Source organism: Triturus cristatus, chromosome 3_2 (genome assembly GCF_964204655.1).
Source record: "Triturus cristatus chromosome 3_2, aTriCri1.1, whole genome shotgun sequence".
Classification (NCBI taxonomy): domain Eukaryota; kingdom Metazoa; phylum Chordata; class Amphibia; order Caudata; family Salamandridae; genus Triturus; species Triturus cristatus.
In genome coordinates, this window is record NC_140584.1 from 992,754,642 (window position 1) to 992,771,071 (window position 16,430).

General features: G+C 44.7%; 1 protein-coding gene across 2 annotated transcripts in view; it reads right to left on the reverse strand.

Annotated features, from left to right (window-relative positions):
• The window catches only part of DTX2 (deltex E3 ubiquitin ligase 2), a 576,494-nt gene that overhangs the window by 79,225 nt on the left and 480,839 nt on the right, over positions 1–16,430 (reverse strand). For both annotated transcript variants that reach the window (XM_085649605.1, XM_085649604.1), the window contains one exon: positions 4,290–4,451. In XM_085649605.1, coding sequence (XP_085505731.1) covers positions 4,290–4,451 — 162 coding nt within the window. The remainder of the gene's footprint in view (positions 1–4,289; positions 4,452–16,430) is intronic.

Genomic DNA, 16,430 nt, shown 5'->3' on the forward strand with positions numbered 1-16,430 from the left:
ACCGGAATGGTGAACGGGTGCGGGGGAAGCAATGCCTCACTGTTTGGGAGGCTGCTTAGTGGTTGACTGTTGCTGCTTGGTGTTCCCTCTTCCTCTGCCACGACCCCTCTGCTCGAATTGGGACCTCTGCTGGTTTTGGGAGGACCATTGAGGGGTTTGAACCCTCTGCTGGAAGGAACGTTTGTCGCCCTGACGAAAGCGCTTCCGGTATTCTTTGCGCTTCTCCAGACCTACAGCCTTGACAGTATCCAGTTCTGTCTTCATTTTATTCATTTCCTCATCCGCGTGAGCCCCGAACAAGGAGGAGCCGTTAGCCAGGCTGAGTGCCGTGAACAGACGCCATGGGAGTAACCATGAGCGGTGAGATCGGAAGCGTCCGCTGCCACACTTATAACTTGATTGGTTACTAGCCCACCTTCTAGTAGAATTTCGCTGAAGTCCTCCCCTTTGGGGAGCTTTTCGGTGAACCTTGAGAGGGAGTCCCAAAGAGACCTGTCATATCGCCCGAGAAGGGCTGAGGCACTTGCATACTTCATGGAAGAAGCCGACGTATTGCACATTTTCCTGCCATAGGAGTCCATCTGCTTACTGTCCTTCTCTGGGGAGGACAGAAGATGACAGATGCTGAGTGAGACCTCATGGCTGCTGCCACAATGACGGGGACCGCTGCGATGGAGGAGTCGAGGAGACGGTCGGAGAATAGACTGAGGACCTCGTGGAGGAAGACCATGTGGGCGATCTCATGCGTCTTCTCTTATGGGGACGGTCGTGATGAGAGCTGCGACAACCCCTGGACCTTGATCGGTGCCTAGAAGGTGATCTTAGTCTTCTGGGGGGAGACTGACTACCCCTGGACCGTGATCGGTGTGTGGAAGGTGATCTTGGTCTTCTGAGGGGAGACCTGCTTCTCTGAGGAGAGATCCTAGAAGGCGAGTAAGTGCGAGAGTAGTCCGAGCCCGGACTTCTGCAGTCACCTGTCCCAACAGCTACCAGCCAGCGAGGCAACAGACCGTACTTCTCTCAAGCTTTAGGAGATTTCTCAAGTGAAATTTGTACAATATGCAGTCCTGGGGATGATGACTGGTCCCCAGATCCTCTGTGGCCGCTGCACTTTTGTTCCTCGACGTCGAATACCTCGAAGTCGATGAAGTCTGCGTCACCACCGGCATCGATCGAGGGGGATCTGCTATGGGAACGCTGTCCCGCTCTCGACGTCGATCGCCTACGGCGATGTGGAGACCTTGACGTCGACTTCCGCCGTTGGCCTGGTGATCTCGACGTCGATCGCCTACGGTGATGTGGAAACCTCGCCGTCTACTTCCGCCGTCGACCTGGTGATCTCGACGTCGATCTCCCATGGCGCCGAGTCAGCGTCGATATTCTTGACGTCCAGTGATGGGACTTCGACGAAGCTCTCGACGTCGACAAGCCCACTTGCGGCAAGATGTTCGCCGTCATGACTCTCGACGCCGATCCCCTCGAGGGTGGCGGAGAGTGTCTCGACGTCGACGGAAGCCTCTACATCGACGGAGACTTTTCAGGTCTGTCAGGACCCACAGCCTTCAAGCCCAAAGTGCTGTGCCTCAACGCCGACTTACTTGCATGCGGCGGAGAATCTCAACGTCGAGATGGTGATCAGTCCCTCGACGCTGAAGAGTGTCTGGGTCTCTTGGACGGCGACTTCGACAGTGAATCTCCCGTTACCTTCTTCTTTCTGGTCTCAGGAGAGGTGGTATGTCGCCGTTTTCGGTGTTTGTTTGAAGAAGGTGGATTGACGACTCCATGGTTACCTCCATGACGGCTTCTGTCCTTCTCCAGCTGGGCATGAAGTTTTATGCGCTCTCTGTCACGCAGAGTCCACCTGGAAAATTTCTGGCAGTGGGTACACTGGTCAGGATTGTGTGAGGATGGAAGACACACCATACACACAGAGTGAGGATCTGCCAGTGCCATCTTATTGCCACAGGAAGGGCATTTCCTGAATAAGGCAGGCATTCCGACTGGAAAATATTAGTGGTAAGACCAAAAAACCAGTAGAATAAGCCTTAAGGAGTCAGAAAATGTCGAGTTTTCTGAGAAAATATCAAAAAAATCACTTTCAGTCAAAAAAACTGAAGAGCTCAAGCTCCAGGATCCTCATAGAAGGAGCCGGAAAAAAGAACTGACCTAACTGCCACCTGTAGTGCATCATGGGAGCAAGGGGTCTCCTGCAGGTCTTAAAGGCACGGTACCCCTACTCTAATGCCTTAAAGGCAAGGTGTCAGTTTTCTTTGTTTCTTTGTCCTCTAATGCAGCCTACAGGCAAATGCCTGCAATTACATGTTTGCTTTATGGCAATAAAGCATTATTGTATGACAATTGTTTAGTGCTTCCTTTTTAGATCTCGCCTGAGACAGCGCTTTAGCGCTGCTCTCGCGAGAGCTTTTGTTAAAGGGGGATCTGGAAGTGCAAACGAGTGCTTTTCAGGCCTCCAAATACAGTGCATGTGCGCCGGGCGCGCACACCATTTGGCAGCCTGAAAAGTACTGCCTGATCACTTTCACGGCCGCTTTGATGTCCTCAGTGAGCCGCGCGGCCACTGAGGACATCAAAGCGGCCGTGAAAGTGCACACCATTTGCCACCCCCTTCCTGCTTGTTCAATATTCTGTACTTCATCTCTAGCGCTCTATCCTTTCTTACAGCATTCCTTTCACTCGAGGTCCCTCGCCTCTCCCTCAAGCAGCATCAGTCTCTTTCTCTCAGTACATCCCTCTTCCTCCCCTCAAATCAATGTCAAATGTGTCCTTAAGGTAGCTAGCTGCGCGTCTGTCTATCTATCCATTCGAACACAAATACAGATTTAATGACATATGCCCAGGCCTATTCTTTCTCTCTTGTCTGATGTGCGTTCTGAACACACATGCACATAAATGCACACACAACACGCATCCATTTAAATTTGCTAACACACACTCGCTCTCTCACACAGTGAGGCATTTTTCAAAAAAACACTCATTATTAACACATTCTCAAAAACTCTAATACACACTCACGCCATTTCAAACCAGTAAAAGCACTAACACACGGCAGCAGGAACGCATACCTCCACTCACCACACATTGCACTATTTCACACACGCACACTGCTTCTCTCGCGGCCTCGTCACACACATGCACAACTCCACTCTGACTGTCTTTGCTATTGAGAACCAGTGGACACGCGCTTTCTTGTGCTTGTTTTACTCTAGATCGTAAATGTTGTATTTCACTTATATGTCTCTCAGCATTAGCAGGTTTTCTCCCCAATTGTTTTCCCGTGGTGTTTTCCCTTTTTTGCACGTCTCTTCCTCTTACACATCTCAATCGTTTGGCCGAGTCTCTCCCAGCTGAATGTAAAAGTAACAAGCATTTGCAATTCAATAGGTCTCGCATTATTTAAGTTTGAGCTATTGGCATTGCTAAATAATGCAACACCAATAGTCTTTTGAACAATAGTCGACCCAGCAGGAGAGTTACTTCCCTACTATTTAACTCACTGGCATACGAAACATTCATAGAAGCACCAAATACAGCTTATGGCGAGCTGAAAAGCAAGCCTTTTTTTTTGCATGCAGCACAATTACAACACGGGCCCAGATACAGCTAACATCTAAGAAGCTTCTAGCAGGCGACTGTGAAGGCCATAAACCACCCCCCTTTCAGTGCGAACACAAGGGATTGTAAACATCAAGGGGCCTTCATGCGGAGCTCAAAGACCTCATAAATAAGGTGCTTATCTCTGGGAAGTTCATTCCTTAGCTGCCCTCTAAGCAGCGACAGAAAGTCAGGATTACGGTTCCAGCAACAAACAAGCATTTGCAATGCAATAGGTCTCGAGTTTAAGCTATTGGCATTGTAAATGACAATGCCTTTTATTTAGGTTTTAAAAACAAAAATAAAAGGCATTGTCATTTGCAATGTCAATATCTCAAACTCGCGTAAATGCGAGACCTATTGCATTGCAAATGCTTGTTTCCTTATGGGTTAGGGGTACTATAATGCAAACCTATGTCATTTCAGCATTTTTGCCATGTTTGAAACATTTTAGGCTGCATGTTTATGTTTTCACATATGCATATATATATATATATATATATATATATATATGTATTTTCTATATGCTCCGGGATCCCACACATGGGCGGGGATTATTCATAGATAATGACTATTGATGAGTATCCCCTGGATGAGAACCTGGACTGTCCTCCTCCTAATTGGCAGACCTATAAGACTCTCCTACACATCACGAACACAGTCGCATAACAACATACCTGAATGCCTGGAGGGATCATGTACACAATCTGAATGGCTCCACAGTCAGGATGTCCAGGTAGAGACCGAGGAATTGAATAGATATCCATTTTTCCTTTAGGCTGAGTCCCTGTCTTCTCTCCATAAATGGTCTTGCAGGCAGGACACTGTAAACTTCCATCCTGCAGGTAGCACAGGGGAACCATCAGATCAGCTTTTGAGAATGGAACATGTTAAATGATTCACACCCTCAGCCCACGATTGTCACGAGCCAGAAAAATAAAACAATCACACATTTTAAGTGTTTTTTGTCATTTAAACAATCTTTAACAGCAGCTTACAGCCACCTGCACATGGCTGAAGAAGCCTTGAGCTTTTCAAATGTTTCCATCATGCACATTAACAGAATAAATTAAATAAAACAGGAATGAATGTTGATAAAAAGAAAAATCGAATGGACTACTGGACTACACAGCTGAGCTACAGGAATCCCTTTCACCCTAATAGTCACTGCACAGCGTTCAATACAACTATACAACTGCTTTTATCATATCCATTTTAAACAATCCACAGTAAGTGAAGAGAACAAAAACATTAAAAAAGTCAATATTTATAGATTTGTCTTTGTTAGGTCTAGCTTTTGAGGCAGCTTCAGCTGTTTCGCTAGACTTTTCTTTTCCCAAAAAACGAATCCCATGTAATATACATACACAGAGGGGCATTTGGTCAGTTGGCTTCATTCACTGGTCTGCTGAACTGCCATTCACTTTTTGCTTCAGGTAACCACAGCATACAGCCCACTATACCCATTGCCTCGCTTCACTTTGAGTAACTGCACAAAGTTTGAACGCTACATTTATATTCCCTTAAAATTAGTTCATTTCTCTTCTGTGACAAAGCTTTTTAAAATGTGCTTCTTAAATTTTATTCTTGTTCATTATTTCTAAGTTCCGCCTATTTACTTTGGCTACACTTCAACTGCCCAGTTAAATAGTGATTTTGTATATTTTATGCCATAAAGTATTTCAATAATATTGTATGATTGTACAGGCTGCAAAATGAGTGTATAGCCGAGTGTTGATTTCTTCTTCTCACCTACACAAAAAATAATTGTGAAAAAACATCACAAAAACAGTCAGCTCAGTGAATTTTTTTTAATGTAAAAAATTTTTTTGCAAGCATATGTTGTCCACATTTAGACCAAACTTGGGCAGCAGACTGCTTTCTTTTCTTCTCTTTTTATGGCATCTTTGCAATAAACAAAATATAGTTAAAAAAAATAACGATTGTAGCAGAATGCCAATGCCAGACATATTTGCTTTGTAAATGCTTGCTATATAGACAAATGCACTACTAGCTACTGGAAAGTTTGTGTACATGTGGGTAAGTGAGTGAGTGAACATGAGAATGAGTCAATGGTCGGATTGGTGCACAGGTGAATAAGTGGACGAGGATAAATAAGTGTGTGCAGAGATGATGGAAATAGCAAGGGCAATACGATAACACACTAGCTGACGATGTGTTCGATTGCTCAAATGTCACATTAGACCCATCTTCTAACAAAGAGAGCCTATCAAGCAGACAAGAAGTGGGGTGAAACCCATGGAATAAAACTGGCAGGCAGAAGGGATCAAACGGAGAGGTAGTTTTTGCTTCCTCATTTTCACCCCTAGGAACTCCAGTTGTAGATAGCCTGTGCCCCCTCGTGAGTCATTGTTGGCACAAACCAACACAACTTCTGTGGCCACCTCCACTCCTTTAGGAAAAAAGGAGAGCACAGTGGCTAAGCTGAACAGGTAGAAGGAAATGATACAGACAGGCCCCGGTGCTCTTAAAAAAAAAAAACTGTAAGCTCATACAACTCTCATACAACCACTGCGTTATTGAAATGGCCTTGTGCTGGTGAACAAGCTAAACTCAATAGGTCGTAGCCGACAATTACAACTAACCAGTGGCTGATGAATGTGGGCTAACCAATATGCCAATGATACTTAAAATGACCAATGGCTGTGTGGGATGGGTGGGGATGAGTGAACCTATGAACCTCTCTCTTTGTATATAGTATAATGTCTTGTCAAACTGTCATGCCAGACATAAAAATCACTACATCTGGGACATAGTTTCATGAGTAATGCAAAGGCGGGGCGAACACGGACCCATCTGTGTAAAGCCCTCAACATATGGCTCCCTTAATATTTTGGGAATTACGTGTGTTTTAAATTACCCTGGTTCCCAAAGGTTTCAAGCTAGCCCCCCCCCCAAAAAAAAACAAGCACTGGCATAGCCAATTGGTCTCGCCTTTGTGACCTTATAAGTCTTTAGATTTGGCACTAGTGAGAGTGACAGAGCGAGCGTCACCACAATTCAGGCCAGCTCAGTCACGACGACGAGGCACAGGAGCTGCTCAAGCTAAATGAAGACTGCGGCCAGCTAGTCATACCGGGGCTCATTTGGGAAGCTGAAAAGGGAGCTCACAGAGATAGTACACAGACGCATGGAGATAGCCCCACCCTGCTCTTTCTATTCTCATGTAATGCACATACTGTTGTTTTGATTATATGTTCTCATTGAAGTCATAGTTTCTATCCATAGCCAGAGTAGTCAATTCAATTCAATAGAGACTTTTTTCGGTTATATTTCACACCATAAAAGTACACATGTAAACAATACGATTAAAAAAAACATTATTCATACTATTACAATAGTTCATAGTCACATACAAAAAATCATATTACACGTAGCCCATTGCCAATAACTTGATCCAGATACATGGTAAAGTACAGATAGTAAGTACAACATCATTGGTCTAGGCAATTCCTTAATTTGACAGTTAATTTTAAAAATTCTTTAACCTGTAAGACGCTATCACTGTACAAAAGCTGCAAATAAAAAAAGGCAGGTTTGATTTGGTTAAAATTAAGTTTCCTTAAGAGTGCAACAAGATAACGTTTGCGGGGATATTCATAAAAACTACATAAAAACATAAAATGCAGCATATCCTGAGGAGACTTCCCGTCGCAGCCACAGGGTGCTGCAACCTCGTTAAAAATGTCTGACTTCGGTCGTATTAAAAGATGATGGAAGATGTCAAATCTAAGCCTAGTCAACAAGAATTTCTCATGAGAGGTGAAATTACTCATTAAATATGGCTCCATGCTTTCACAAGTTTTTAACATCACATATTTCCTAATTCTTGGTTTCAAAAGCTCCTCACTTTCCCTTTGAGCCAACTTATCCTTATAAAAGGCTTGTTTGATTGCTGTTATATCCCCCTTTACAATTCCGCTAGGATTTTCAAACAGATTCAGGCGGCCAAGCCTGGAAAAGCAGGTTTTCAGATATTTTAACCAGGGGACACACATATGTTTGTCCTGAGATATAAGATCTCTTACAATCAAATGGGTAAGAGGTATGTCCTGATTTATCCACAGTTTCACCCAACAAATCAAAGGCCTTAAGGAAAAAATATCACTTAGATACTGGATTCCCAGTTCTTCGTGTACTGTCAGGTTGGGTGTACTGGTGGGGACACAAAGTAGACGTTTTAGGAAATTGTTTTCGGCAACCTGCAACTGTTCTCCAGCCACATATCCCCAAAGTTCGCTGCCATATGCAGCTGTAGCAACAGATTTAGCATTGTACAGCTTAATCATTGCGTTGATTGGCTTCTTACCCAGTTTTGTCGCAAAGTTAAAAACAGAAGCATTAGCCCTTATCAGTTCACCTTTCTTTTTGGCCAAATGTGGGCCCCAGTTAAGCTTGGTATCAAACAGGACACCAAGATATGAGAATGTTTCTGTGACCGGTATTGGGACATCATCCAATTTAAAGATAAAATTCTTTTTGGGTTTATGGCCAATATGCATTATATATGATTTAGAGTTGTTGACCAATAGATTTCGGTCAGACATAAAAATGTTAAAAGCATTTAAAAGCGCCTGGAGTCCCTTCTCCGTTCTTGAAATTAAAACCGCATCATCTGCGTATAAAAGAACTGGAATACCCCGCCTGCCGACTCTGGGGCAATCTGCCTGTACATTCTGTAGATAATCATCTAAATCATTAATATACAAATTAAAAAGGAAGGGGTAAGAATGCAACCCTGACGCACTCCCTTCTTTATATCGAAGTTACCAGTGGTGTCCCCGTTTGCAGAATATCTGACGTTAGCACTGGTATTACTGTGCATATCCACAAAAAAGTCAACTATCCCTGGATCCACACCTTTCTCCCTCATGGACCTCCACAGCACCCCCCTGTTGACACAGTCGAAGGCTGAAGAAAGGTCCATGAAGGCAAGATGGACAGTTCCCCTCTGTACAGTGGTATATTTGCTCAATACAAGAAATAGGTTAAGGCACTGGGTTATGGTGGAGCGCCCCCCACAGAAACCATACTGAGAAATCGACATGATGTTATTTTCGATCGCCCAGCATGTTATTCTCTGTAGTAGAATTCTCCCCATAATTTTGACCATGGAGTCAATTAGTGAAATTGGCCGGTAGCAGTGAGGACTGCCCTTATTTCCTTTTTTAAAAATGGGAACAATCGTTGATAGTCCCCAGGAGATAGGACAGCCCACCTTGGCAGCTGCATTAAATACTGCAGCCAGGATGGGCGCCCAAAAGTGTGGATCAGACTTATACAAGTCTGGGGGGCTCCCATCAGGCCCTGGAGCTTTTCTAGCAGTGAGTTTTTCAATGGCCACCATAACTTCAACATTAGTAAACCTAATAGCACCTCCCCTAGCATCAAGCAATTTCTCACTTGTGACAGGTAACCCAGAAGAGTATAATTGTTTGAAATGAAGTTCCCACTCCTCCTTGGTAATACAGCAATCCAGACCATTACCCGGGTCTTCTACCAGGAATGGTTTTTTAATTATTGTCCAAAATCTGGTGCTGGATTTTAAGGTAGAGGGATCAAGTAACTCATTCCACGCTTCTACTCTTAGACTCCTTATGGGATTTTAGAATGGACTTGTATTCCCTGCGACACAGTTTGACATTTTCCTGCACTCTCGGAATAGCTGCCAGTGCTAGCCTAAGGTTACGAGCAGCTTTGGAGCAATCATGATTGAACCATCTTGGCCCACATTTTCCCACACTCGTCTTTACTGGGACCAACATCAGTTCTGACACCTTCTCCGACAGATTTTGATAAGCAGTAAGAACCCGTCGAGGGTCTGCCCCCACCTGAGTGCAGTTCACAATATCCTCAGTACATGTGTCTACAATGTTTTTATACAATAAATCTGGAGTCACCATTGACCATTTAAGTCGCCGCCTTCCATCTGTAGTGCCCAGCCTCCCGGAGTTACATATCAGTCTTTAATTAGAAAACCAGGGTCCTTTCAAACAGATTGTTAAAGGATTATGGTCACTGAATTCGCTTGGAACAATATCAAACGAATCCAGTAAAGGCAGCAGTGTTGCTGACAACAGCATGTGATCAATAAAAGTGCCCCTCCCATGCCCCTTAAAGGTGGGAGTATCAAAACATTTAAATGGATCCCTGAGCGTCATGGCCAGGGAGAGGTGCAGGTTATCCAGGAGAGCATTGCATAGTTCCCCAGCCATTGTGTGATCCAGGTGGAGTCCCTCCATACGCTCACAACTTAAATCATTTATGCATTTGTGCAGAGGGTCTCCACACAAGTGAACATTGAGATCCCCCACAATCATGAGGTTATGATTGAAATCCTTTAGAGAGGAAGTGAGAAAGGCATGCAAGGCAGATATGGAGTTAGGTACTGAAGTGACATTGGCAGCATTATAAAAATTCACTAGACATACTCGGCAGTGTACCCCATTTAAAACCAAGCCCATCATACCAGGATCATTTGCATCAATTCTGCTAATTTTACAGGTAACAAGGATAGAAACAAAAATCACCAGCCCACCCTTGGGTCTGCCTCTTAGTGATGGTGTGGCCGGGACATAGAAGGCCTTGTACCCTTCTAGAAAAAGATCACATTCAACCAGCCAAGTCTCTTGAAGGCAGATCACTTTAAATTGCTTAATGTAGTTGACCCAATTTATGTCTGTCATTTTTGCAGCCAACCCCGCAATGTTCCACGAGACAACATTGCTACCATAGTTTTTATCCTGTGAGTTCGGAATAGACACCAATTCGTCTAAGATTGAGATGCCCTGACCCACAGGGATCTCATGTCAGTCGCACATGTCCAGGCCAGATAGAAGATCGTACCTGTTCAGTGTGTTGATGTTAAACCCAGGATTAGGTTTGGCCGAGAAGTAAGGTCTATTCTGTGTATTGGTAACGTTTCCCAGTCCCCTCCGATTAACAATATTATACTGAAAGTGGGTATCCATAACCTGGGTCTGAGTTTCAGCCACTGAACTAAACAGCCTTTGTTGGGGGGAGTTATGACAAAGATGGGCATAAAAATACCCCAAAGGTCGAACACATATACTGCTCTCATTGTATATCAGTGACAAAGCTCTTAGGAGAGTGGTGGCCACATGTTGGGGATGTTTGAAGTTCACAACAATGCAGTCTCCGCTTCCCATTTATTTCGATGGGCCCACCCAATTCACCCGCCTGACTGCCAGAATCTGATCAGAATATGCAATTGGGAAGCCACAGTTTTTGTTAATCCATGACACTGTTTTGTTTTTAAGTGAGGCATGGGACTCGTCATAGGGTGAGGCAGGATTGGTACCGCAGGGTGGGACATTAGTTAGGACTACCACAAATGGCGCACAGTCAGGCGGTAGGTTAAGATAACCTTTACTTCTGCGCGACCTACTATCTGTTCCCTGTCTTAATACAGGGTCAGATTGAATCTGTGGATCCATTGTTACTTGAGTGGCTGGTGTGGTTGCTAATGTAGGTGCCATACTCGCGGTGGTAGGTACTGCCGTCACATTGATGGGATTTGACTGAGTTATTCCCCACACCAACCCTGCCTGTCTGCCTTCCCCAGGTTTATCCCTTAATCCAGTAACTGCAGCCTGGTACGAAGATACCAGGCTGCCAAGCCTGGACAGCTCAGCTGTTAGAGTGTTTATCTTAATGGTTAAAGGTCTGATAGCCTCCTCTACCTTAGATTCTAATTTAGACTCAAGATTTTTTATAAGGGCAACCAGTTGTGCAATATTAGCATTAAAGTTATTCACCTTGTTTCCAGTAAACACAAAGGAACATCAGCAAAGTCTACAACAGTAGGTTTTTTCTTCTGTTTCCCACCCCCTTTTATCTGTGTTCGCCTACAATTGCGTACCGGCCTTATAGCTGGCGGAACTTCTTCCAAATCCTCACTGGATATATCTTGTTGATCTATATGGACCTCAGCCCTTACCATAATCGGCGTGACCGGGTTTTCTCCAGCAGCACCATTGACACTGGCCTCTCCCTCAGCGACCATCGCTGTCAGAGGCAGCGTCTCAACCAGTGCTGTTGCAGGGGGCCCTTTCCCTAGAGATGCCCTGCGTTCAGCGCGCGTCCCGCGCTGCGGGAGGCGCCTCGATCTTTTAAGGGCCTCCTCCCCCTCAGCTGTGACAAATGCGCTGGCTGCGCAAAGCCCTCTGGGTGATTTAGTTTTAGCCGGACTAGAGCCGTTCCCCTCACGGCTTAGGAAATGCTGGTGAGGCGAGACAGAGAAAACAGAAAACACTCTCCACGGACAACCGTTCCCCTCACGGTGTGCAGGCTCACTTCAGCGCGCTTCCCGCGCTGCGGGAGGCGCCTCGATCTTTTAAGGGCCTCCTCCCCCTCAGCTGTGACAAATGCGCTGGCTGCGCAAAGTCCTCTGGGTGATGTAGTTTTAGCCGGACTAGAGCCGTTCCCCACACGGCTTAGGAAATGCTGGTGAGGCGAGGCAGAGAAAACAGAAAACACTCTCCACGGACAACTGTTCCCCTCACGGTGTGCAGGCTCACTTCAGCGCGCTTCCCCGATCTCTCATGGCATCTTTCTATATGTGGTTGCAATTCCTGGTCCAGATCAGGTATTTATATCAGCTCCTTTTAAAAGTCCACGAGTCTTGTGTCGCTTTCATCCACTTTCTAGCTTTTACGTTTCGCGGCCATCAGTCAATTAGGACTTATTAAATAGAAGACCATGCTCGTGTTGAGATGATCTGGGATGGGTAGGGGGTGGAACCTCCGAGAAAGAGATAATTTCATATTGGAGGTAGGAACTCATGGAGACGTAGCTGGCGAAAGTGTTAACACATTCTTTAAGACCAGCACACCCCAGGGCACAGTACCAGTCATAATTTGGGATGCCTTTAAACAAACATGTGAGGAAAGGCCCCTAGCATAGAAACTTACGTAGCAATGCAGAAGTGGATATTTAAAAAAATAACCTCTCTACGAGCTTTAGGCTTTGTAAGCTGTTACAAGGCAGTCTCTACTCCAAATGACATTCTGCATAGTTACAAATAAACTCAGCATGTGCGCAAGATATAATTATCAATTACAACATAAGATCCGGATACAGAAAACCCCATGCAGAAGAACAAACTGTAATTTGGCAATGATCTGAGGACAGCTTAATCTCAATGGAACCATAGGGTGGGAACCATTCCCCTGAAGGCGGGTCAGATTTTCAATGGAAAGGGTGATACGATTGGCATCTTACTGGCCAGGTTTTGGGGTTTCAGAGGGCAAAGAGACACACTGCTACAGCGAGCACCCCAGTCTCATTGGCACTACTGAACTGCGATGAGCAGAATGCATTCAGAGACTTCTTTCAAGCCGTATATGCTTTGGCATTTGAGCATGGATAGGATATGCAGACATATCTGGGAGGGAGGGGATGAGCAGGGGAAGGATGCAATTGGTCTACACTCTCAGGGTAAATCATGGACTTTCTGGAAGAGCCTACAAGTGTTTCTGAATGCTGGGACACTGGGAACTGGCAGGTTTCCTGTATCTTTCTACAAAACAAATTCCCGCAGCCATCACACCTCTTGCACCTTCTCGGGTCCAACAGCCTCACACCAGGGAAAAGCTCTGAAGGCTGAGCCTCCTACAGGCCTATTGCACGTTTGATTATGGATACAAACATATTCACAAAAGCCCTTGCCAATGGACAGGAGAATCTCATGCCAAGCATGATGTGCCCAGACCAAGTACGCTTTCTCAGACTTGGGCAAAGAGTGATATTAATAGGTGGCTAGCCTTCCTTGTGGAGAAAGCAGACAAAAGGGGTCTGCTAGTCTTGTTACTATCATTTTATGCTGCAAAAACAATTAAGCAAGTATGCCAGAGTCTTTTTCTCAGCCATCCTGATCAAGATGGGGGATAGGAGAGCTGTTGAGGGATTGGATTTTGTCAGACTTTAGGTCCCCAGCAACAGCTTTCAAGGAGAATAGTTCTATGGCTAAGGCTTTTCCTTCCAAAGAGGCACGCACGGGGCTTACATCGCTCTCTCCTAAGTTTTGAGCTGGTGGTGTACCATCTGATTTCTTAAGGTCTTCTTGGACTTAAGGGAGCACGGGATTGTCAAAAGAAACTGAGCTGAGAAACTGGGTGCGTGCCACTGCAGGCACATGGATCCCATGTTGGGCGCTTAGAAATAAGGAACCTGAAGTGACCTGGTTCCATAGGTTGATGTGACACAGCAGACGTAGCCAGGTATATATCTTTAGGTTATTTATTAAGATAGTAAAGTCCATAGTATAGCCCCACCAGGAGCAGCCTGCTAGCTGCTCAGCCCATCCTCTCAACTGTCTCACACCACAGCAACCTCCAACATTCCAGTCACGTCAACATTCCACATGGAACTCTGACACTGGCTGAGCAGCTAGTTACAAGATACAGGAGAACAGTAATGACCTTGCATGAAGATACTACAATATCTCCCTTCTTTACCATTGAAGATACAACAAACAATACTAAAAGTTAAAAGCAACTATACACAAAATATAAACAAAAGATAAATAGTCCAAAGCCCAAGGGTAATATGAATAAACTATACCACGAAAGGGACCCAAACTATAAACGGCAAACAAGGATAAGAAAAAGGATGAAAAGATAAGAATAAACTATCACCATCCTCCTCTTATAATAAAACAGAAAAGAAAACATTAAACTCACTTACTAACACCAACCTCCTCTTTTAATAAAACACGAAAAGAACGGTAAAATCCCAACAGAAATTGAGTAGACACCACACAAGATACTATATAAAAATGCAGAGAATCAGAATAGAAAACAACTACAATTACTCTAGAAATTGAAGAAACATACAGGAAGAATGACTCCCAGAACAAATATACAATGGGTGGACCTCACCCATCACTAAAACGTAGGTGGGACTAACACCCCCCAATCTCTGAATATATGGGTCTAACACATGACCAAGGCGGGACTCACACCCCCTTTAAGTTTAGTAAAAAGGACAAATACCCATTACTAATAACATAGGTAGGACTCTCACCCCCTAAAACCAAGTAAACGGGACAGACACCCATTACAATGACCTAGGTGGGACTAACACCCCCTAAACACAAAGAATATGGGAGTAACACCCATTAAGAATGACCTAGGTGGGACTGACACCCCCTAAACACTAAGTATATGGGACTAACACCCATTACTAATAAGCTAGGTGGGACTAACACCCCCTAAACTCTAAGTATATGGGACTAACGCCCATAAACAATAACACAGGTGGGACTAACACCCCCTAAACACTAAGTATATGGGACTAACACCCATTACTAATCTAATAGGTGGAACTAACACCCCCTATACAGCAAGTGAATCACAGCATGACCAACCCACAAAAAAATAAACAACGTGAAGCACAAAGTGACTGATACACGCTACACGACCAATGCCAGAATGAAAGTGGTACTAAATCAGAACGTTAATACATAAATATGCACAAACATTCGCACTAGTAATGCAAAAATAAACTGTGACCCACCGGTGAGCGATCTCTCACCCGAATAGTGAGATACTGTGTACACTCTCACATAGTGCACCCCAACTATAACCAATAGTGTGGAAATTTCAGCTAAAAAAAAATTAAAGCAAAAACACATATCAAAAATATGTTATCATGCGTAAAATAACTCATTCCCCTGTTAAATAAGACATTTTGCATAAAATCTTTAAACATGCACCACAAACTCATATTTCAAAAGGTCGATGGTGTGCCTGTCACCGCAAAGATGAAGGACAGGCGTTCCTAGCAAGAGGACTTGAGGCTCTCCAGACAGTATGCCAGCAAAACTACGTGACAAAGAAGTGTACCAACAAAAAGCATGGACTCACCACGGAAGTACAGGTACAGTCCAGTCTGTTCGGAATGTCCCAAGACCCTTTAAAACCTGCACACACCGTCCATACATAGAATCAGCCAATGCGCCTACTTGTAGAACATTGCAGCGATGTGGAGAGAAACGATCCTCAAACTGCGATGATGGTGCTGACTTGACAAGGGAATAACTTTATTTAAACATAACACCGTGGTTGGCAGATTACAGCAGGACAAACAGATCCTGGCCCGTAACAGGCAACTGTAACATCCAACTTCAAGATGGCGGCACGCTGAGCATGCCAGCACAGGATGGCTCATGGCGTGTGCGTGCACCCACGGTCTTGCACAAAGAGGAATGTGTATGACGAAGACACGAAGGCCAGGTCCGTCACAGACTAAGATAGTCAGAAGTGCAAGAGGTGAGAGCGCGCGCTCACTTTTAAGTTTTTAAATGCTGCGCGACAGTTTCTACCGGCCTCAATGTAGGGAAGACAATATGCTCTAAAGAAAACATTGAACATTACTCATGCTGATGGCCTCTTCTTGCAGCAAGCAGGGAGAGCAGGCCATAAAAGTATCATCCGGCCGTGCAACGATACAAAAACCAGTAGTTACAAGTAAAATGGCATAAGCGGAGTTCCCAGCGGTGGTGTGCTGACACGGCGACACGCTGAATAGCAAACCTCCATCAAATCCCAGGCAAAGAAAAGTCTTGAGTTTGTACAGAGTCACCAATGAGGATCTTGTACAAATTAAGCCTTTCACCAAATAGAATTACTTCACTCCGCACTGAAGCATAAACACAGTCAGTCACTCAATACCTTGGTTCCATAGGCGCAGTATACATTGGTAGCGGCAGCCTTGACATTGGTTGTGGCGTAATGTAGATTAAAACAGTCACGAGTGAGCCTTACTGTCACTAA